This window comes from Mytilus edulis, chromosome 11 (genome assembly GCF_963676685.1).
Source record: "Mytilus edulis chromosome 11, xbMytEdul2.2, whole genome shotgun sequence".
Taxonomy (NCBI): Eukaryota; Metazoa; Mollusca; class Bivalvia; order Mytilida; family Mytilidae; genus Mytilus; species Mytilus edulis.
The window spans coordinates 83,007,852-83,033,822 of NC_092354.1; the positions used below are offsets into that span (position 1 = coordinate 83,007,852).

Consider the following 25,971-nt stretch of genomic DNA (forward strand, 5'->3'; position numbering starts at 1 on the left):
CATTGTTGAAGTCCTTACAGTTGTCTTATAGGGGTTTTCTCATTGTTGAAGGTCTTACAGTTGTCTTATAGGTGTTTTCTCGTTGTTGAAGGTCTTACAGTTGTCTTATAGGGGTTTTCTCATTGTCGAAGGCTTTACAGTTGTCTTATAGATGTTTTCTCGTTGTTGAAGGTCTTACAGTTGTCTTAAGTTGTCTTATAGGGGTTTTCTCGTTGTTGAAGGTCTTACAGTTGTCTTATAGGGGTTTTCTTGTTGTTGAAGGTCTTACAGTTGTCTTATAGGTGTTTTCTCTCATTGTTGAAGGTCTTACAGTTGTCTTATAGGTGTTTTCTCATTGTTGAAGGTCTTACAGTTGTCTTATAGGGGTTTTCTCGTTGTTGAAGGTCTTACAGTTGTCTTATAGGTGTTTTCTCACTGTTGAAGGTCTTACAGTTGTCTTATAGGGGTTTTCTCGTTGTTGAAGGCCTTACAGTTGTCTTATAGGGGTTTTCTCGTTGTTGAAGGCCTTACAGTTGTCTTATGTGGGTTTTCTCGTTGTTGAAGGCCTTACAGTTGTCTTATATGGGTTTTCTCATTGTTGAAGGCCTATAGGGGTTTTCTAATTGTTGAAGGCCTTACAGTTGTCTTATAGGGGTTTTCTCGTTGTTGAAGGCCTTACAGTTGTCTTATGTGGGTTTTCTCGTTGTTGAAGGCCTTACAGTTGTCTTATAGGGGTCTTCTCGTTGTTGAAGGCCTTACAGTTGTCTTATAGGGGTCTTCTCATTGTTGAAGGTCTTACAGTTGTCTTATATAGGTTTTCTCATTGTTGAAGGCCTTACAGTTGTCTTATATGGGTTTTCTCATTGTTGAAGGCCTTACAGTTGTCTTATATGGGTTTTCTCATTGTTGAAGGCCTAACAGTTGTCTTATAGGGGTTTTCTCGTTGTTGAAGGTCTTACAGTTGTCTTATAGGGGTTTTCTCGTTGTTGAAATAGGTGTTTTCTCATTGGTGAAGGTCTTACAGTTGTCTTATAGGGGTCTTATAGGTGTTTTCTCGTTGTTGAAGGTCTTACAGTTGTCTTATAGGGGTTTTCTCATTGTCGAAGGCTTTACAGTTGTCTTATAGGTGTTTTCTCGTTGTTGAAGGTCTTACAGTTGTCTTAAGTTGTCTTGTAGGGGTTTTCTCGTTGTTGAAGGTCTTACAGTTGTCTTATAGGGGTTTTCTCGTTGTTGAAGGTCTTACAGTTGTCTTATAGGTGTTTTCTCATTGTTGAAGGTCTTACAGTTGTCTTATAGGGGTTTTCTCGTTATTAAAGGTCTTACAGTTGTCTTATAGGTGTTTTCTCATTGTTGAAGGTCTTACAGTTGTCTCATAGGTGTTTTCTCATTGTTGAAGGTCTTACAGTTGTCTTATAGGGGTTTTCTCATTGTTGAAGGTCTTACAGTTGTCTTATATGGGTTTTCTCGTTGTTGAAGGCCCTTCAGTTGTCTTATAGGGGTTTTCTCGTTGTTGAAGGCCTTACAGTTGTCTTATAGGGGTTTTCTCATTGTTGAAGGTCTTACAGTTGTCTTATAGGGGTTTTCTCGTTGTTGAAGGCCTTACTGTTGTCTTAAAGGGGTTTTCTCATTGTTGAAGGTCTTACAGTTGTCTTATAGGGGTTTTCTCGTTGTTGAAGGTCTTACAGTTGTCTTATAGGGGTTTTCTCGTTGTTGAAGGTCTTACAGTTGTCTTATAGGGGTTTTCTCGTTTTCTAATTGTTGAAGGCCTTACAGTTGTCTTATAGGGGTTTTCTCATTGTTGAAGGTCTTACAGTTGTCTTATAGGGGTTTTCTCAGTGTTGAAGGCCTAACAGTTGTCTTATATGGGTTTTCTCATTGTTGAAGGTCTTACAGTTGTCTTTATTTGCTTACATCCACTTCGTTTAAACTTTGATGGAAAAATGTTTCATTGGAAATCATAGTAACTCTTTATTTGTATACCTAGCTTGTAAGATAAATCTCATGATTTAACCGCTTTCACATCATAAACAAAATATGTTGTTTTAAAAAAAGACTGTTCCTGAAGTTTTATCTACATAAAGTGAGAACACCCAGAAAAAAAATATGGTGCATTGAAGTTACCAATTTTACGTCATAATTTTACGTCATTTGGTCTTTGGTGGATAGTTGTCTCATTGGCTATCATATAACATCTCCTTAAATTTCAGATCTTTACAAGAAAATAATTACTTTAAAGCTTTATTGTAGCATCATCTGCTGTTTGAAAGAAACACAAATTGTGTATGACGGTCACTTAATTACAAGAAAAAAAATATAGATATATTCGAAGATGTGGTATGAGTGCCAAGGAGACAACTCTCCCTCACAATCTATAAAAGTAAACCATTATAGGTCAAAGTGCGGTCTTCAACATGGAGCCTTAGCTCACACCAAAAAGCAAGCTATAAAGGGCCACAAAAACATGTCCAATACCATTGCATTTAGTATGGTCTCTATTATGACTGAACACATTTTTGTTTAGGGACCAGCTGAAGCACACCTTTGTTGATTCGTGGCCTTTGGCTGTTTTTTTACTCTTTGGTCGGGTTGTTGTCACTTTGACACATTCCCCATGCACGATTTCCATTCTCAATTTTATTTTTTCTATTTGTATTTACAGGTGTGTTCCACAACTTAAGGTCCAAGAGGGATATTGATCAATTTGTCATGTAGAGATTTGTCATGTAATCTGTTGGTTGTCTATTGTGTTGTTGAATTGCTGGCTTATTAATGTTTATCCTTGTATAAAAAGAACAATATATCTGCTATATAAAAATTTAATATTCCAAATATATCAATTACATATAACAGGTAAAACAGTATTTAAAATACAACAATAATCTGTAGCATGAAAGACTTGACTATAAATAAATGGCACTATATAACAATAATTAAGGTCTGCATTGAGGGGACTCTTTTCTGCATTCTTTATTTTTTAACATCATTTTCCTTGTTGTTTTTTGTTCATTATTCTTTGGAATTTAGTACTTATATCTAATTAGTTTAATAGTGTCAGATTTGTCTTTCTTGTTTTATATCTTAAGATTCTCTTAACACCCTTTTTATCCGTATTTATTCAACTTATCCCCACTTTTCTCTATTCTTTTTTTCAAAACTTTTCTCTATTCATTATTTTCTCTGCTCATTATTCTCTATTTTTTACAATTGTAAAAAGAGTTCTCTATTCTACGTTTCCCCCAATACGTATCTGCTCTGTAAACTTCAACCATACTCTTAATAAAACATAATTTACATTTCACTTTGAATAACTCACATGATAATGATGTTATTTTTTATTTTCAGGGGCATACCATATTTTCCTTAATTACTTTAAAATAATGTATTATATATAAATTGCAAAAATAACACATCAACAAAACAAGTTCACCTTAAAATAGAAAAAAATTGCTTCTCATAACTCAGAACTGAAACTACAAAAACACATAGTAGTCTCAGCTCAGTATAAAAGAACAAACTAAGTGTATGGATTTCTAAATATTAAGTATTGCTGACTATTATTTATACAGTACACACAGAGAGGATGTAATCTCATACTCCCTACACTGTGTAAAAACTTGGTGTCACACCAGGAAACGCCAGCAACACTCTCCAAATCTTTGGAGGAAAGTGGGAGAAACTTGGAGTAACTCCTCCCTAAAACTCCTTAATTGTTTATTACCTTGGTGTGGTTTCTCCCAACACCATGATTTTTATTGCTATAATTACCTTTGAAGTGTGCCAGTAGTTGATGACTACAATACACATTTCTTGTGTATCCTGTCATTAAAGGAAAGTTGCAATAATGAAGAAAAGTGTGAGATTTGTTCAATTTAATCAGAGACATATTATAATCTAATTTTATTAAAGAATCCTGCAAAATTTTATTTTTTAAATTTATATTCAGCATTTGTTCTGTCTTCTTAAGAAACATAATCAAAACAAACAAAACATCACCTATAAGTGGAGTATAATTAATTGAAAATAAAGAGATATATTTTAATTGAATTTATTCTATCTTTTTTCTAAATTTAAATTATAAGAAATAACGGAAGATTATATAAATAATATGATATATATGAAATTTATCTACATTATTTTATTTTATTCATTATTTCATTTTGTATCATTACTTTTTTTTTTTTAAACCATTTATATATTAATATCTATATGTATAAACTGACTATAAATACAACTTATTGTAACTATCACGTTGCCATTTTTGATTATGAGATTATGAAAGAATGTAAATAATTTTGCAATCTAAAAATACATATTTGTATAAAAATTTTAAAAATCATTTCATTAACCTTTTTTATAGCTTTCAGAAATAAAACTATATAGGAAGTGAGAGAATAATTGACCTGTTATTATATGTCACTGTCAGACCATGCAGCCATGCTTTATTGATTTTTATTACTTTAACCTGCAATCAACAGGTCATAAAACCCTCCCAGATGGGAGTAATTACTTGGTGTTTTTTGGGAGACAAATCTGTGTTTCACAGTGTGACACTGTGTAACACCAGAATCAGTGTTGGGAGTATGATATTACATCCTCTCTGTGTGTACTGTAAGTGGTCCAGGAATTTGATTTTGCATCAAATAAAGGTATCTGCACAATTCTGAACTTGAAATTAGAAATAAAAAGAAGATTTAGAAAATGTAGATGTCACTCCAAATTGAAATTATAAATTATATATAGAGATTTATGGTGATGTGTTTAATTTTCAGTGGGAGTTTTTGGTGATGGGTTTATTTTTCAGTGGGAGTTTTTGATGATGGGTTTATTTTTCAGTGGGAGTTTTGGTGATGGGTTTATTTTTCAGTGGGAGTTTTTGGTGATGGGTTTATTTTTCAGTGGGAGTTTTGGTGATGGGTTTATTTTTCAGTTGGAGTTTTTGGTGATGGGTTTATTTTTCAGTGACATCTGTAGGTGATGGGTTTATTTTTTCAATGACATCTTTAGGTGATGGGTTTATTTTTCAGTGGAGGTTTATGGTGATTGGTTGATTTTTTTCAGTAATGGGTTTTTTTGGTGGTGATGGATAATTAGTTGTTAATTCTTAATATTTTTGTTAATTCCGTTTATTTATTTATTTTCTTTATAAAAATGTTTTTGTTTCAAATTCTATACGGTTTTCTATATTGCACAGACTCCTTTATAATTAATGAATTAGGTGGGGAATTAAAAAAAATGTTTGGCCTCTGATTACAGAAAAGATTTATATACATAATACTCATTTACGACTTTTTAGGCCAGTTTTTATATAACATAATACTAGTAGACAACATTCCAAACACACCACTCCATGATCTCGACAGTTTCCCTGCCCATAAAACACCAGGAGGGCACCAGTTTATAGCATTGATAAAATCCGATGAAGACGAGAGAAGTGACAATCGTGCTTCCAGTAAGTTGGCTTTCAGTGCTTTAGCTTCTGTAGATGTACTCTCTATTGATTCTTCTCTGTAAAAACAAATGGGTAACAGTAATTAGCACAAATGGGTAACAGTAATGAGCACAAATGGGTAACAGTAATTAGCACAAATTGAAGAGGTGATTACATAAAGGACAATACAACTTCATAAACCAAAGAGAAACTGGCAACACTATGGCAACAAAGAGACAATCAACAATTTGTCAAACAATACAAAGAAAACTTGACTGAGTTACAGGAATCATAACAAACATTGGGAAGGCAGTTTTAAACATGTATTGTGAGATTATCCCTTTACCTGTAGGTGAATGGAACAACTTTAATTTCAACTTTTAAAATCATGTAAAATGTATTCCTATGTTTTTGTAATGGTTTTCTAGTTTGTCTGTTTGTTTGAACTTAAATTTCAACTTTTAAAATCATGTAAAATGTATTCTTATGTTTTTGAAATGGTTTTCTAGTTTGTCTGTTTGTTTGTTATTTGTGTCAGTATACCAAAAATTTTCAGTTGACTCCAAATATTGCTATTTCTTTGTTTGTCTGTCTGTCTGTCTGTCTGTCTGTCTGTCTGTCTGTCTGTCTGTCTGTCTGTCTGTCTGTCTGTCTGTTTTTTGTCTCAGTTTACCATAAATGCTTACTTTTCATCAGTGGACTCCAAATATTGCTGCTTCTTTGTTTGTTTGTTTGTTTGTTTGTTTTTTTGTTTGTTATTTGTCTCAGTCTGTCTGTCGTCTGTCTGTTTGTTTGTTTGTTATTTGTCTCAGTATACCATTAATTCCTACCTTTCATCAGTGGACTCCAAATATTGTTGCTTCTTTGTCTGTTTCAACTTTCTGCTTATCAAACTAATACTAACTAATTGTCTGAAATTATAAACATGTATTGACTTATCTCATAAAGCATTGTCATCCTACCCTAACCATCTAACTGTCTGAAATTATAAACATGTATTGACTTATCTCATAAAGCATTGTCATCCTACCCTAACCATCTAACTGTCTGAAATTATAAACATGTATTGACTTATCTCATAAAGCATTGGCATCCTACCCTAACCATCTAACTGTCTGAAATTATAAACATGTATTGACTTATCTCATAAAGCATTGTCATCCTACCCTAACCATCTAACTGTCTGAAATTATAAACATGTATTGACTTATCTCATAAAGCATTGTCATCCTACCCTAACCATCTAACTGTCTGAAATTATAAACATGTATTGACTTATCTCATAAAGCATTGTCATCCTACCCTAACCATCTAACTGTCTGAAATTATAAACATGTATTGACTTATCTCATAAAGCATTGTCATCCTACCCTAACCATCTAACTGTCTGAAATTATAAACATGTATTGACTTATCTCATAAAGCATTGTCATCCTACCCTAACCATCTAACTGTCTGAAATTATAAACATGTATTGACTTATCTCATAAAGCATTGTCATCCTACCCTAACCATCTAACTGTCTGAAATTATAAACATGTATTGACTTATCTCATAAAGCATTGTCATCCTACCCTAACCATCTAACTGTCTGAAATTATAAACATGTATTGACTTATCTCATAAAGCATTGTCATCCTACCCTAACCATCTAACTGTCTGAAATTATAAACATGTATTGACTTATCTCATAAAGCATTGTCATCCTACCCTAACCATCTAACTGTCTGAAATTATAAACATGTATTGACTTATCTCATAAAGCATTGTCATCCTACCCTAACCATCTAACTGTCTGAAATTATAAACATGTATTGACTTATCTCATAAAGCATTGTCATCCTACCCTAACCATCTAACTGTCTGAAATTATAAACATGATATATTGGCATTGTTATCCTAACCCTAAATCTAATTCCTACCCTACCATAAATTATAAACATATATTTTGTATTATCTCATACAGCATTGTTAACCTAACCCTAAATCTAATTACTACCCTAACCCTCTAACTTTCTGAAATTATACATATATGACATATTGGCATTGTCATCCTAACCCTAAATCTAATTCCTACCCTACCCTAAATTATAAACATATATTTTGTATTATCTCATACAGCATTGTTAACCTAACTCTGACTTATGAGTTATACACATATATTTTGTATTATCTCATACAGCATTGTTAACCTAACTCTGACTTATGAGTTATACACATATATTTTGTATTATCACATACAGCATTGTTAACCTAACTCTGACTTATGAGTTATAAACATATATTTTGTATTATCTCATACAGCATTGTTAACCTAACTCTGACTTATGAGTTATAAACATATATTTTGTATTATCTCATACAGCATTGTTAACCTAACTCTGACTTATGAGTTATAAACATATATTTTGTATTATCACATACAGCATTGTTAACCTAACTCTGACTTATGAGTTATACACATATATTTTGTATTATCACATACAGCATTGTTAACCTAACTCTGACTTATGAGTTATAAACATATATTTTGTATTATCTCATACAGCATTGTTAACCTAACTCTGACTTAGGGAGCTACCATTTGATTTTTATGGGGGGGGCTAGGATGAAAAATTGTGTCCTGCCTTTTTTTTTATTTGTAATCTCTGTCCCGCCTTTTTATTTTTCAGTCTATTCGGTCCTGCCTTTTTTTTCTCTTAGCTTATCCTGACTTTTTTACAACAATTGTCATCCTGCCTTTTTTTTTTGCCAAGTTACTCATCCTGCCTTTTTTTTTAACTCAAAATCCTGTCCTGCCTTTTTTTTTCAAATTTCATCCTAGCCCCCCCATAAAAATCAAATGGTAGCTCCCTTATGAGTCCTACAATCGTGTTCAAGAAACAATTTAAAAAAATAATGAAAGAATGAAATCAAAATTAGAAGATAAAACAAACAAACAAAATTAAAGCTCAAATTATGATTATATAAAGAATATCTTAAGGGAGTTCGCTTCTCCGTTTCAAAATAATTATCTTTTCAAAACACTAATTTATATTGATAGGGGATTAATAAAGGAATCACAAGAGCAAAACAAAATATATAGGTCGATGTGCTTGTTTTCGAGATATTAGCCATTGATTTTCATCGAGGAGTCACAGGTAAGACCCGTGAGGGCTACCGCGGGTCTCTTTACCATCGAGGCTGGCAAACTCAGTATACCCTCTGTAAAAAAAAATACTAGTGAGAATTTTTCATCGAGGAGGTGCACGTAAGACCTCAAACCTTAAATCCTTTATTAGGCATTTGTATACTTAGAAACATCAGGGGCTTCTGTGGCCGAGTGGTATAAGTAGTTATAACTAGGGTCTACTGTAATCACAAGCCAGTCAACACTGAAGTTGTGAGTTTGTGAAATTTTGGCAGGAAAATATTCTCTCTTGACTATTCACAGCTTTATGATTGACAAGTTTAAGTTCTCAAAAACTTTTAAACAATAATTAAAATTGTATAAGACTTTTACAGATGGCCTATTATTATGTATGTAAAAGATTTATAAAAAGAAAAATGGGGTTCAATGGGCAAGTTTTTTAAGGCATTCAAATGGATAAAACCAGAGGATTCCGAAAATCTGTCAAAAATCCCAAAACATGACAAGCGAACTTCCTTAAGACAATGATTTGTATAGTAAATCCTTGCTTAAGATAATTATAGATGTACAAACTTACTATCCACACTGATATGTGTCCACACTTGTATTATATAAAGAATATCTTAAGATAATTATAGATGTACAGACTTACTTGAGTATTTCAGCGACTAAAGAAAGTGCCCAGATCATGACGCCTAGTACCCACCATTTCTTGGAGTCTGTGTTAATCACCTGTTTGTCAGCTAACCAGGCAATATGCTCCACAGGATAAAATGATTGGTTAATAATGTTTGTTAACAGGTTCAACATTCTTAATGATGTGCTCTTCTCCTAAAACAAAATAGCATCCAATAAATCGATTAAAGAATAAATAAAAATGAATGAAAATGAATAAAAATCAAAGAAATCAAAGATAAAATATTAGTAAACAAATAAAACTTTTAAGTTAACTTATTTTCACTTGTTAATTTTTATCATGCTCTTATCCATACGATATTATAGGGGGTGGAGTGGAAAGGGGGGGGGGGTCATTATACTAATTGACAGAGCGAAACAGGTTTAGCTGTACCGTAGATCCGTTATTTATCCACTTATGTATTGATACTTTTTTTTCAACCAATTTAATCTGATTAAAGTTTTTATAATTTCATTTTTTGTTTAAAATGCTATTTTCTGTTTTATTTGTTTACTAGTATTTTATCTTTTTGGTGTAAGTCAAAGCTCCGTTTTGAAGACCGTACTTTGACTTATAATTGATTTACTTTCACAATTTGTGACTTTGATGGAATGTTGTCTCATTGGCACTTATAACACATCTTCTTATATCTTCTTACTATGACCAAACGACGGGTGTCATGTATGAATACCTGAACCTGAATACCTTTCCAGAGCACATGAGATCATCACAGAGTAGAATCTGAATACCTTTCCAGAGCACATGAGATTATCACGGAGTAGAATCTGAATACCTTTCCAGAGCACATGAGATCATCACGGAGTAGAATCTGAATACCTTTCCAGAGCACATGAGATCATCACGGAGTAGAATATAAATACCTTTCAAGAGCACATGAGATCATCCCGGAGTAGAATCTAAATACCTTTCCAGAGCACATGAGATAATCACGGAGTAGAATCTGAATACCTTTCCAGAGCACATGAGATCATCACGAAGTACAATCTGAATACCTTTCTAGAACACATCAGATCATCACGGAGTAGAATCTGAATACCTTTCTAGAGCACATGAGATAATCACGGAGTAGAATCTAAATACCTTTCCAGAGCACATGAGATCATCACGGAGTAAAATCTAAATACCTTTCCAGAGCACATGAGATCATGTGTGGAGTAGAATCTAAATACCTTTCCAGAGCACATGAGATCATCACGGAGTAGAATCTAAATACCTTTCCAGAGCACATGAGATCATGTGTGAAGTAGTATCTGAATACCTTTCCAGAGCACATGAGATCATCACCGATCTTTGATGTGGTTTGTGTTGCTCAGTTTTTAGTGTTCTAGGTAGTGTTATGTAGACTGCTGTTTGTCTTTAGTCGTATTTCTGGGTTTTTTCCAATGGTGTTAAGGGAGCTACCATAAGATGGTCGACAGTATATGAAGACTGTTGTTTGTCTTTAGTCGTATTTCTGTTTTTAGTGTTCTAGGTAGTGTTATGAAGACTGTTGTTTGTCTTTAGTCGTATTTCTGTTTTTTTCCCATGGTGTTAATTGTCAGTTGATAAATTTGTATTGCGCCTTTGTGGAACTCTTCCTATTCACGAGTCATCTGATGTAATATTTATACGTTCTACATTTTAACCTTGTGATTGTGATCTCTCATAGATAAAATATTCCTTTGTAGAAATTCAGATCAACTTGATAAAAATAGAGACACGTTTAGATTGCACATAAGGCCAAGCAAAAAAGATGAGTGTTTCCCGGATTCCCTAATATATTTATAGAAAAGTATTGTAAAATATAACAATAAGATGTGAAGTGATTGTCAAGGAGACAACACTCAACCAGTACAGAGGGGGAGGACAGGGGTAAGGGAGACAGGGAGAAAGGGGGTAGGAGAAAGGAGAAAGGAGAAAGGGGGTAGGAGAAAGGAGAGGAAGGCTGGGAGAAAGGTGAAAAAGTTGGAAAAAGGAGAAAAAATAAAATATCTTTCCTTTTAAAAAAATTTCTAATATTTCAAGACAAAATATGTCAAAAGGAGATGTTTTATTTTAATGGGAGAAAGGAGAACGGGGGTAGGAGAAAGGAGAAGAGGGGTGGGAGAAGGGAGAAGGGTAACCCCCTGTCCTCCCCCTCAGTACAACCGTCAATTGTTGTTAATATATACAAAAAAGAAGACGTGGTATGATTGTCAGTGTCGGCTAACCGAGAGATCGGTCGGTTAATCTGTATTGAGTATGCGGCTATATCCGCGGTTGGTCTGTTAATCGGGTTTGCTATACGTCTGTCAAGAGTAAAACGCACAATTTAATGTTAAACTCTGTTAAATATACAGATTTTTGGCATTTTATAAGAACCAAATCAAAAAAAGAAAAGTGTCTGACAAAATGATATATATCATAGAACATTTTCCAGCTGTAAAAACCATTGCATATAGTCTGCGCAGTTTTCAGTAAAAATAAAAGTCGTCGCGCAAGTATGTAGTATTTATGCTTATACTCATAGCAATTAAAAAAAAAAGGCGAAACAAAAAATTTTAGATATCATTCAAAGGACACAAAATAGTACTTTGGTTCTAAAAAAATAAATTGACATTAGTAAATATTTCATAACTGTAATATAATGTGAATAATACAACGTTTTAGTAAAAATATGGGAATACAGTCTGTTAATGGGTTGGACAATTCAAATTGTGTCCGTTAAGAGTTATTTAGCCACGACAATAGTTTTGCTACATTTATATTTTCCCATTGAAAAAGTTAAGAATGAGATGTTCTTGAGTACAAAAATGGCAATACGGTGCAACTGTATCCTTCTAGTAAGAGTATTTTTATTTTGACTTTCTTTGCATTGTATTGAAGGGTTTATCACTTCAATATATCGTGCATATGTCGGCTGGAATATGCATAAATTTATTATTAACGTTTTCAATCAGCCTCAATGTTTATGTCTGTTCAAAGTAGCACGTTCTAAAATCCGACTGAAAGTGTTTTTCTAATACAACACAGGGTACATATAATGTGTTGTTGTTCTCATATGAACATGATATTTGTCACTGGACATTAAAACCCTTATTCGTCAGCATCATCCTATTGGTTCTTTTCTTCTATTACTTAATCATATGTGGTTTACAAATCATTATAAAGAAGTAAACGGAAAGTAGCGAATGCAGCTACATTTGGTTATCTTAAGTTTTAATTCATTTTATTCCGTTTAGTTCCTTTCTACATAAGTGCAGAGAAGAACTGCAGTTGTCCGAATTTAACATGTGTCACCAATATGAGTACATCACAATCCGTTACTGTTTCAATACCCAGGGATGTTTCATGTCTGTATTCTTAAACAATTATTATGTTTTTCTCTTCTTTTTTTTTAGCAATGCATCACTCTCTACTGTCCTTATCTATTATTCTATATTCTGCGTCTCCATCCAGATTCTCGTGTAAACACTGAGGGTCTGGATTGGTGGTGTTGTTTATTTCTGTATTCTTTAAATTGTTATTTCACTTTTCTCTAGATTTTATTTATTTTACTCATTATTCTTTCTCTATTTTTTATATTTTAGCATCTCAATATATTTTACTTACTGATGTTTAGTTACATTACGACGTTTATCTCTGATGTATATACTGGTTATACGAAAATGTCAACCAATCATGTTATAATGTTCCGACGGTAAGATGAAGTTTCTGCTTTCAAAATAATTTTTATGACACACTAGAAATTTTGTGTTTTTAATCAAGTACCATATATGTAATGTCAATTTTGAGGTGAGACTCTAATAAAGTATTTGTCTTTGTCTTTGTCTATATATATTAATCTTTTTACATTACTGACATACCGGCGCACTTTTACAAATTAAAACTATTAACAAAATATGTAAACAATGTAAATAATTGATATGGTGTGTATATACATTACTTTAACGTTTATATGTCAAAATAAGATGCAGTTTGTTTGATAAATTAACTCGTATTAAACTAATCAACATGAAGTTTAAATTGATATTATAAATAGGGAACACTTTAATAAACATACACACGTTTGCACCTGTCCTAAGTCAAGAATTTGATGTTCAGTAGTTGCCGTTTGTTGATGTGGTTCATAAGTGCTACTCATTTCTGTTTTTTTTTTAATATAGATTCGATTGTGGGTTTTTTCGTTGGAATAGTTTTGCACTAGTAATGTTTGGAACCCATGGCTTGCTGTGTGGTGTGAGCCTAAGCTCCGTATAGAAGACCATATTCTGACCTATAATGGTTTACTTTTATAAATTGTCACTTCGATTGAGAGTTGTGACCTGGCATAGGCGGACCCAAAAAAAAGGGGGGGGGGTATATATCTAGCAGGAATCATCTCGCAAATTAAACAATACATAATGCACGGTGATAAACATATGTATAGTTTTATGTATGTGTTGTATAAATAACCCGGCACCCAAATCACCCATGCATTAACGTCTGTATATGCTGTTCGGGATCTTCACATACAGTTAAGTATTATATAAGCATTATAAAGTTAATCAGTTCAACAGACAGTGCACAAGATTCGCTTTTCGCAATTGTTTGACAATTTTTAAAAGTTCTCTGTCAGTGATGCTCGAGGCCTAAATATTTGAAAATTCAAATCTTATCTAAAATTTGATGAGACGATAAAACCAAAATGGTTAAAATTAAGGCCATCATTGAATTGCCAAAGCCGTTTAGAGTTTATGTATTCCGTATATCAGGAACAGTCTATAATATACGAGAGAGATTGACTTTCTCGCTTGAGCTGGTACAGCGAAAGCGAGAAAAGCAATCGAGTTGAGATGACCAATGATAATCTGTTTATCGCTGTTTTACCTATGACAAAGTTGTCAATTTCATGTCAATTTCGTTAGCAACGCCACGTGGCCTCCTTAGTTTCTAGCGATAATTTTTCCATCTCAAGCGAGAAGCATGATATGAAAATTATCACAAAAAAGGATCAAAGAAAAAATGCACAAAATAGCGATAATATAAATAATAGACTGTCCCTGTATACACTGCATATATACAAATAATCATAATAATGTAGGCGACAAGTACTCGAGGAAAACAGTGGCGGATCAAGGACTCATAAAGGGGGAATTCTTTTCAGAAGTCTCAGCCCCACCCCACTGGATCTGCCTATGGGAAATAATAATAATACAAAAATCGTATACACATAATTGCTTACAAAGCAGGGAACAACAAGCGTGACATGATTGGTCAGGCAGTGCTGTCGAAAGGAACGTCCCACAAAATGATAAAATAGCCTTGCCAGACATCATTATTAATTGGACTACATCAACTTTGGCTCGATCTTTTATATATATTGTCTTTTATATAGTTAGATATTTTCAAATATTTTTACATATTTTCACGCTTTAAATTGAATTAAAAATAATGTCAAATAAAGTCGTTTATCTCAATCATTTGTCAATGTCTTTATGTTATTAAAAATATGAAAATAATAGACATCATCAAAATTAAATGTTGATATCAATACAATATATCCTACATTCTGACCTTTGTTATAATTTCACACGTCCTATTTCTTGACCTTTAAATAATTCTTACCTTACTCCCTGTTCCGTAAGAAAGATTGTAAAATAGCATTGGCAAGTCATCAAATAATCTTAGGATTACTCTACAAGCACCTAGATCTGTAGCAATAGCGCGGATCCGATCAAAAGCTAATCCCTTTCGGTCCCCACTTACAAACATACAAACATAGGTACTGAGTCGTATAATTCTGTCATGTCCTCTGTAGGTTTCCAATACGCGAACAAGATCCATGATTGATAGATACAAGTTAGAAGTGTGTGTTTGTGTACTATGAACCTACGTCTGTTCTAAAGTGAAAGTAAATCACGTGGTTCAATATTTCCCCATTGTCAACATACGAATACCACAAAATAAGATAAACGTATAGAAAACCATAACGAAAAAAAAATAAATTGAAACCAAAATTTAGAAACCGGCTTTGGGACTTGATTGGACAGTTTGAGCTTTAATTTCTCAATAATAACCTTCAGCTAACTTGAATAATGTAGCATCAGTAAGGATATTCCAGAGCTGTACTGAGTGATATATTTTGTCGACAGAGGACTGAGAGATTAGACCTAGTTGAAGGGATAACACGACATAATATGCCTATAGAGGACTGAGACGTTAGACCTAGGTGAAGGGAGAACATGACATAATATGCCTATAGAGGAATGAGAGGTTATACCTAGGTGAAGGGAGAACACGACATAATATGCCGACAGACGATTGAGAAGTAAGACCAAGGTGAAAGGAGAACACGACATAATATGTCTATAGAGGAATGCGATGTAAGACTTAAGTGAAGGGTTAACACGACATAATATGCCGACAGAGAACTGAGAGGTAATACATAGGTGAAGGGAGAACACGACATAATAGGCCTATAAAGGAATAAGAGGTAAGACCTTAGAAAAAGGAGAACACGACATCACATAATATGCCTATAGAGGAATGAGAGGCAAGACCTTAGAAAAAGGAGAACACGACATAATATGCCGACAGAGCACTGAGAGGTTAGACTTAAGTGAAGGGTGAACACGACATAACATGCCAACAGAGGACTGATAATTAAGACCTAGGTGAAAGGAGAACACGACATAATATGCCGACAGACGACTGAGAGGTAAGACCTAGGTGAAAGGGGAACACGACATAATATTCCTAAAGAGGAATGCGATGTAAGAATTAAGTGAAGGGTGAACACGACATAATATGCCGACAGAGGACTGAGATGTAAGAATTAAGTGAAGGGTGAACACGACATAACATGCCGACAGAGAACTGAGAGGTAAGACCTAGGTGAAAGGAGAGAACACGACATAATATGCCGACAGACGACTGAGAGGTAAGACCTAGGTGAAAGGAGAACACGACATAATATGCCTAAAGAGGAATAAGATGTAAGAATTAAGTGAAGGGTGAACACGACATAATATGCCGACAGAGGACTGAGAAGTAAGACATAGGGGAAGGGAGAACACGACATAATATACCTATAGAGGAATAAGAGGTAAGACCTTAGTAAAAGGAGAACACGACATAATATGCCTATAGAGGAATGAGAGGTACGACCTTAGGAAAAGGAGAACACGACATAATATGCCGACAGAGGACTGAGAGGTAAGACCTCGGTGAAGGGAGAACACTACAAAATTTGCCTACAGAGGATTGAAATTTAAGACCTAGGTGAAGGGAGAACACGACATAATATGCCTATAGAGGAATGAGAGGAAATACCTAGTTGAACGACGAACGACACGACATGAAATGCCCACAGAGGATCAAGGATGTTAGCTGGTCATGTTTTGGAATTTTCGCCAGAATTATGGAATCCTCTGGTTTTATCCATTCAAATGCCTTAAAATCTGTTGTCTAGTGACCCCCATTTTTCTTTTTATAAATCTTTTGCATGCAGTTTTATAAGTCATGTGTAAAAGTCTAAAAAAACATTTTTTTTTAAAGTTTTTGAGAACTTTAACTTGTCAATGATAAAGCTAAGAAAGATCAAGAGAGAACATTTTCCCACCAAAATTTCAAAGGCTTATATCTCGAAAACAAGCACATTGACTTCTATATTTTTTGCTTTTTTCATACCTTAATTAATCCCCTATCAATAGTTTTAGTTTTTGAGAACTTTAACTTGTCAATGATAAAGCTAAGAAAGATCAAGAGAGAACATTTTCCCACCAAAATTTCAAAGGCTTATATCTCGAAAACAAGCACATTGACTTCTATATTTTTTGCTTTTTTCATACCTTAATTAATCCCCTATCAATAGTTTTATAAAAAGATATTTATTTTGAAACTTAATAGCGAACTTCCTTAAGTGGTCAGACCGAGGTGACTGGACGGACATGACATTATAGGCCAGATTAAGAGATGCCAATCATATGATTCTACAAATTCCCAACATCTACTACAATGTCAGCAACCGCCATCTTTTAAATTTGTTATAATATCTAAACTTTTGATTTTTTCTACTCTTGAAACTTCAATTTCGATGTTCAATTAAAAGATTTGATACATGGTCTCTTTAAAGCTTTTTTTACTTCGGTGAATAGTTTAATAATTATTGAATATTTAATTGACAACTGATTTATTGTGATCGATTTACTAGACTATCAACCGAGAGTTGGTTTTGCAATGACTAATAATGTAATTGAGCATCGCTACTGGCCGACATTGATACAATAATGTACGATGGTCTGAAGCCACAATAGACTCAAGTCTGATGCCGCAATACACTAAAGTAGGATGCCTCAATACGCTAAAGTCTAATGCCTCAATACGCTAAAGTCTGAAGTCTCAATACGCTAAAGTCTGATGCCTCAATACGCTAAAGTCTGATGAATCAATACGCTAAAGTCTGATGCCTCAATACACTAAAGTCTGAAGCCTCAATACGCTAAAGTTTGATGCCTTAATTCGCTAAAGTCTGATGCCTTAATACGCTAAAGTCTGATGCCTCAATACGCTAAAGTCTGATGCCTTAATACGCTAAAGTCTGAAGCCTCAATACACTAAAGTCTGATGCCTCAATACGCTAAAGTCTGATGCCTTAATACACTAAAGTTTGAAGCCTCAATACGCTAAAGTCTGAAGCCTCAATACGCTAAAGTCTGATGCCTCAATACGCTAAAGTCTGATGCCTCAATACGCTAAAGTCTGATGCCTCAATACACTAAAGTCTGAAGCCTCAATACGCTAAAGTTTGATGCCTTAATTCGCTAAAGTCTGATGCCTTAATACGCTAAAGACTGATGCCTCAATACACTAAAGTCTGATGCCTCAATACGCTAAAGTCTGATGCCTTAATACACTAAAGTTTGAAGCCTCAATACGCTAAAGTCTGATGCTTCAATACACTAAAGTATGATGCCTCAATACGCTAAAGTCTAATGCCTCAATACGCTAAAGTCTGAAGTCTCAATACGCTAAAGTCTGATGCCTCAATACGCTAGACTCTGATGCCTCAATACGCTAAAGTCTGATGAATCAATACGCTAAAGTCTGATGAATCAATACGCTAAAGTGTAATGCCCTAATTTGCTAAAGTCTGATGCCTTAATACGCTAAAGTCTGATGCCTCAATACACTGAAGTCTGATGCCTCAATACGCTAAAGTCTGATGCCTTAATACGCTAAAGTCTGATGCCTCAATACACTAAAGTCTGATGCCTAAATACGCTAAAGTATGATGCCTTAATACACTAAAGTTTGAAGCCTCAATACGCTAAAGTATGATGCCTCAATACGCTAAAGTTTGATGCCGCAATACGCTAAAGTCTGATGCCTCAATACACTAAAGTCTGAAGCCTAAATACACTAAAGTGTGATGCCTTAATTCGCTAAAGTCTGATGCCTTAATACGCTAAAGTCTGATGCCTCAATACACTAAAGTCTGATGCCTCAATACGCTAAAGTCTGTTGCCTTAATACACTAAAGTCTGATGTCTCAATACGCTAAAGTCTGATGCCTTAATATACTAAAGTTTGAAGCCTCAATACGCTAAAGTATGATGCCTTAATATACTAAAGTTTGAAGCCTCAATACGCTAAAGTATGATGCCTCAATACGCTAAAGTCTGCTGCCTCAATACGCTAAAGTCTGATGCCTCAATACACTTAAGTCTGAAGCCTCAATACGCTAAAGTTTGATGCCTTAATTCGCTAAAGTCTGATGCCTTAATACGCTAAAGTCTGATGCCTCAATACACTAAAGTCTGATGCCTCAATACGCTAAAGTCTGATGCCTTAATACACTAAAGTTTGAAGCCTCAATACGCTAAAGTCTGATGCCTCTATACACTAAAGTCCGATGCCTTAATACGCTAAAGTCTGATGCCTTAATACACGAAAGTCTGATGCCTTAATACACTAAAGTTTGAAGCCTCAATACGCTAAAGTATGATGCCTCAATACGCTAAAGTCTGATGCCTTAATACACTAAAGTTTGAAGCCTCAATACCCTAAAGTATGATGCCTCAATACGCTAAAGTCTGATGCCTTAATACGCTAAAGTCTGATAGGCCGCCTCAATACGCTAAAGTCTGAAGCCTCAATACGCTAAAGTTTGATGCCTTAATTCGCTAAAGTCTAATGCCTTAATACGCTAATGATGACTCAATACGCTCAAGTCTGATGTCGCAATACGCTAATGATGCCTCTATACGCTAAAGTCGGAAGCCTCAATACGCTAAAGTCTGGTGCCTCAATACGCTTAAGTCTGATGCCTCAATACGCTAAAGTCTGAAGCCTCAATACGCTAAAGTCTGATGCCTCAATACACTAAAGTCTGATGCCTCAATACACTAAAGTCTGATGCCTCGATACACTAAAGTTTGATGCCTCAATACACTAAAGTCTGATGCCTCAATACGCTAAAGTCTGAAGCCTCAATACGCTAAAGTATGATGCCTCAATACGTTAAAGTCTAAAGCATCAATACACTAAAGTCTGATGCCTCAATACACTAAAGTATGATGCCTCAATACACTCAATTCCGATGCATTAATACACTAATGTCTGATGCCTCAATACACCAAAGTCTGAAGTCTAAATACGGTAAAGTCTGAAGCCTCAATACGCTAAAGTCTGAAGCCTCAATACGCTAAAGTCTGATGCCACAATAAGCTAAAGTCTGAGGCCTCAATACACTACAGTCTCATGCCTCAACACACTAAATTATGATGCCTCAATACACTAAAGTCTGATGCCTCAATACACTAAAGTCTGATGCCTCAATACACTAAAGTATGATGTCTCAATACACTAAAGTATGTATGATGCCTCAATACACTACAGTCTGATGCCTCAATACACTAAAGTATGATGTCTCAATACACTAAAGTCTGAAGCCTCAATACACTAAAGTATGATGCCTCAATACACTAAAGTCTGAAGCCTCAATACACTAAAGTCTCATGCCTCAAAACACTAAAGTATGATGCCTCAATACACTAAAGTCTGATGCCTCAATACACTAAAGTCTGAAGCCTCAATACACTAAAGTATGATGTCTCAATACACTAAAGTCTGATGCCTCAATACACTACAGTCTCATGCCTCAACACACTAAAGTATGATGCCTCAATACACTACAGTCTCATGCCTCAATACACTAAAGTCTGATGCCTCAATACACTAAAGTATGATGTCTCAATACACTAAAGTCTGAAGCCTCAATACACTAAAGTATGATGCCTCAATACACTAAAGTCTGAAGCCTCAATACACTAAAGTATGATGTCTCAATACACTAAAGTCTGATGCCTCAATACACTACAGTCTCATGCCTCAACACACTAGAGTATGATGCCTCAATACACTACAGTCTCATGCCTCAATACACTAAAGTCTGATGCCTCAATACACTAAAGTCTGATGCCTCAATACACTAAAGTCTGAAGCCTCAATACACTAAAGTCTGAAGCCTCAATACGCTAAAGTCTGATGCCTCAATACACTACAGTCTCATGCCTCAACACACTAAAGTATGATGCCTCAATACACTACAGTCTCATGCCTCAATACACTAAAGTCTGATGTCTCAATACACTAAAGTCTGAAGCCTCAATACGCTAAAGTCTGATGCCTCAATACACTAAAGTCTGATGCCTCAACACACTAAAGTCTGATGCGTCAATACACTAAAGTCTGATGCCTCAATACACTAAAGTATGATGTCTCAATACACTAAAGTCTGAAGCCTCAATACGCTAAAGTCTGATGCCTCAATACACTAAAGTCTGAAGCCTCAATACACTAAAGTCTGATGCCTCAATACACTAAAGTCTGATGCCTCAATACACTAAAGTATGATGTCTCAATACGCTAAAGTCTGAGGCCTCAATACACTACAGTCTCATGCTTCAACACACTAAAGTATGATGCCTCAATACACTAAAGTCTGAAGCCTCAATACGCTAAAGTCTGATGTCTCAATACACTAAAGTCTGAAGCCTCAATACACTACAGTCTCATGCTTCAACACACTACAGTCTCATGCCTCAATACACTAAAGTATGATGCCTCAATACACTAAAGTCTGATGCCTCAATACACTACAGTCTCATGCCTCAATACACTAAAGTATGATGCCTCAATACACTAAAGTCTGATGCCTCAATACACTAAAGTCTGATGCCTCAATACTCTACAGTCTCATGCCTCAATACACTAAAGTCTCATGCCTCAATACACTAAAGTATGATGCCTCAACACACTAAAGTATGATGCCTCAACACACTAAAGTATGATGCCTCAATACACTAAAGTCTAAAGTCTCAATACACTAAAGTATGATGTCTCAATACACTAAAGTATGATGCCTCAATACACTAAAGTATGATGTCTCAATACACTAAAGTCTGAAGCCTCAATACACTAAAGTATGATGTCTCAATACACTAAAGTCTGAAGCCTCAATACACTAAAGTATGATGCCTCAATACACTAAAGTATGATGCCTCAATACACTAAAGTATGATGCCTCAATACACTAAAGTATGATGTCTCAATACACTAAAGTCTGATGCCTCAATACACTACAGTCTCATGCCTCAACACACTAAAGTATGATGCCTCAATACACTAAAGTCTGATGCCTCAATACGCTAAAGTCTGATGAATCAATACGCTAAAGTCTGATGCCTCAATACACTAAAGTATGATGCCTCAATACACTAAAGTATGATGTCTCAATACACTAAAGTATGATGTCTCAATACACTACAGTCTGAAGCCTCAATACACTAAAGTATGATGTCTCAATACACTAAAGTCTGAAGCCTCAATACACTAAAGTATGATGTCTCAATACACTAAAGTCTGATGCCTCAATACACTACAGTCTCATGCCTCAACACACTACAGTCTCATGCCTCAATACGCTAAAGTCTGATGTCTCAATACACTAAAGTCTGATGCCTCAATACACTACAGTCTCATGCCTCAACACACTACAGTCTCATGCCTCAATACACTAAAGTATGATGCCTCAATACACTAAAGTCTGATGCCTCAATACACTAAAGTCTGATGCCTCAATACACTAAAGTCTGATGCCTCAATACATTACAGTCTCATGCCTCAATACACTAAAGTCTCATGCCTCAATACACTAAAGTATGATGCCTCAACACACTAAAGTATGATGCCTCAACACACTAAAGTATGATGCCTCAATACACTAAAGTCTAAAGTCTCAATACACTAAAGTATGATGTCTCAATACACTAAAGTATGATGCCTCAATACACTAAAGTATGATGTCTCAATACACTAAAGTCTGAAGCCTCAATACACTAAAGTATGATGTCTCAATACACTAAAGTCTGAAGCCTCAATACACTAAAGTATGATGCCTCAATACACTAAAGTATGATGCCTCAATACACTAAAGTATGATGCCTCAATACACTAAAGTATGATGTCTCAATACACTAAAGTCTGATGCCTCAATACACTACAGTCTCATGTCTCAATACACTAAAGTATGATGTCTCAATACACTAAAGTATGATGTCTCAATACACTAAAGTCTGATGCCTCAATACACTAAAGTATGATGTCTCAATACACTAAAGTATGATGCCTCAATACACTTAAGTCTGATGCCTCAATACACTAAAGTCTGATGCCTCAATACACTAAAGTCTGATGCCTCAATACACTCAAGTCTGAAGCCTCAATACGCTAAAGTCTGAAGTCTCAATATTCTAAAGTCTGATGCCTCAATACGCTAAAGTCTGATGCCTCAATATGCTTAAGTCTGATGCCTCAATACACTAAAGTATGATGCCTAAATACGCTAAAGTGCATTTTCCCGACAACAATAAAAATTAACAAAATTGAAAGGGCGGATTACCTTAAAAGTGAAGATGTGTATGAAACATCTTGAACATTTTTTTTTCTAGCAGTTCGGTAAAATTAATCAATATTAAAGTAGTACAAACTTATTTTTGCTTGATGAACGTACAGTGTTACATATCACATGCATATACAAAACGATCATACGCATTACTATTTGATCATTTATAATGTTAAGGTTACAACTTATAATTTAACTTAAGAGCAAATATATCTAGATATTCGCAATGGGTTACTTGAATGTTTGGGAATTAAATTTCAAAAATATTTTAGCAATCCTTCTATATTTGTAATCAGATGTTATGAACTTGTGTGAAGTAAAGTCTACCTTTATGATTTCTAATCAAACCATTCAATTTCTATAAAACATGGTTTGACAATATTGTGATACCCATGACTGTCATCATTATGTATTTCTAATTAATTAATTGTTCAAGTTTGTAGCTTTTACTTGTGATTAAAATATGACGCATCATTCGTATAACCGTTTTCATTTAACCATATTATACGTAGGCACTTATCAGAAACTTCCTCACAGATCTAAATTTAAACTTGCATTAATACTATGACTGTTTCAATTTGTTCTTGGTGTCTATCCAAAATTTAAGGTGGCGATAACCACATAGTAAAGTAGTGTGCCCTTTAAAACATGGGGTCTTTTATAGCTGACTATGCGGTTTTTGTGTTGCTCATCCTTGAATACCGTACGGTGACCAATAGCTGTTAGTATTTGTGTCAGTTGGTCTCTTGTGGAGAGTTGTCTTTTTGTCAATCATACCACATAATCTTTTTAATATAAACATATGTAATTAAACAAATGACTTGCTTAGACCAGGCTCAATCCACCATTTCTTCCTTAAAATGTCCTATACCAAGTCAGGCAAATGGCCATTGTTATATTATAGTTCGTTTCTGTGAGTGTTACATTTTTTAAAAGGTGTATTTTTGTTGTGTCGTAGTTCTCCTCTTACATTTGATGTGTTTCCCTCAGTTTTAGTTTGTTACCCGGACTTGTTTTTTTCTCAATCGATTTATGAATTTCGAACAGCGGTATATACTACGGTTGCCTTTATATAGAACAGGAACACATGTAGTGAATCATACCATATATGAATATTATTATTTTTAATATCATGCAAAATGCAGAATGAAAAAAAATTAAAAACTCAAACTTATCCTGCAATTCGGAATTAAACTAATCTGTCTCCACACTTGAAGACACAAGTATCTGAATAGTCGGTTCTGATTCTAATAATTTATTTACAAAGACATATAAATGCATGGCATATACATGCGAGGTCTTCATTTAAAAAAAAATGTATACAAAAGCATATGTATGGCATATACAGGTACGGTCCCCATCTAAATAAAGAATATTCTTCATACAAAGACATACAAAACGTATTTCGATTATAATAAAAAAAAACCTCATTTGCACAGGGAAACATACATGAGTTTATTAATCAAAGAATATACTAGTACATACATAAATATACATGTTAGTGCCTTTTTTCAATAATGAATACTAGTAACGCATATACGAAAGGATCAAACAATAAGGTCCTTATTCTAATAACCAATTACTTATATACAAAGACATACAATTAAAACATTTTGATTCATAATAGATAACTTATAAGTAATACAAATGAAATGTACCATTCGTTCCGTTTGAAACCATGAAAAACTTATCAACATGAACAAATTATGAACATGAAATAATAAATTAGTGACCATAACGATAAGTGTATTTAGTTGTTCGTCGAAAAACAACAAAGTGCGTTGGTGCTCCCTTAAGCCATTATGGGCGCTTTCATCAATCTATCTTAAATATGCTAGTGTTTGTCGAAAAACAACAAAGTGCGTTGGTGTTCCCTTAAGCCATTATGGGCGCTTTCATCAATCTATCTTAAATATGCTAGTGTTTGTCGAAAAACAACAAAGTGCGTTGGTGTTCCCTTAAGCCATTATGGGCGCTTTCATCAATCTATCTTAAATAAACAGTTTGGTTGACTTGATTGACATGTATCTTTCTTATGTAAACATGTTTCTAAATAAAGCACACTTGACAATCGAACCTTTCGTTGACAATGATTTTCTAAATTGCAGTCATACCACACCAGGTTTAATCCACCATTTTCTACATTTGAAAATGCCTGTACCAAGTCAGGAATATGACAGTTCTTGTCCCTTCGTTTTTTATGTGTTTTGTCATTTGTTTTTGCCATGTGATTATGGACTTTTCAATAAGATTTTCCTCTGAGTTCAGTATTGTTGTGATTTCACTTTTTTATATTTCCATCTTCTTTTTCGTGTTATCGTTTTATAATAGAAATGTTATTTATCTTTCTGGAAAAATGTGATTTAAATGAAAACATTCATAAAAAAGACTACAATAAACCTGTCGAAAGGTTTTAACTTAAAAATACATGCTGTGATGATTGATTAATAACTCTTTAACAAGAGTGTGTATTGTTATGCGTTTACTTTTCTACATTGGCTAGAGTTAAAGGGAAGGGTTGAGATGTCTTAAGCATGTTTAACCCCGCTGTATTTTTGGGCCTGTCCCAAGTCAGGAGCCTCTGGCCTTTGTTAGTCTTGTTTTATTTTGTTTTTAATTTTAGTTTCTTGGTCCGAGACCACAATTAATTCGTAGTGCATTTCTTTTAGAACAGAACTTGGTTGAAAATCTATCAAACAAATTAAGTTTGTGTCTCATTAATATTGAATTCAACCTAAGAAAATGACTTTGCCAAATATAGAATATGATCATTGTTTCCACTCGTTTGTTGAAGTTTTGGGGTTTAATTTTGTCATTTGATAAGGAAATTT

The 25,971-nt window shown here is 34.4% G+C and overlaps 1 protein-coding gene across 1 annotated transcript; it reads right to left on the reverse strand.

Moving 5' to 3' along the window:
* Positions 1–5,199: 5,199 nt before the first annotated feature.
* Positions 5,200–15,112, reverse strand: LOC139496446 (peroxisomal membrane protein 11C-like). Its single transcript, XM_071285059.1, has 4 exons — positions 14,800–15,112; positions 9,190–9,368; positions 6,238–6,318; positions 5,200–5,484 (listed from the first exon to the last, which is right to left on the reverse strand). Exons 1-4 carry the CDS (start codon positions 15,016–15,018, stop codon positions 5,259–5,261), a joined length of 705 nt encoding a protein of 234 aa, XP_071141160.1. The 5' UTR covers positions 15,019–15,112; the 3' UTR covers positions 5,200–5,258.
* Between the last annotated feature and the right edge of the window lie 10,859 nt (positions 15,113–25,971).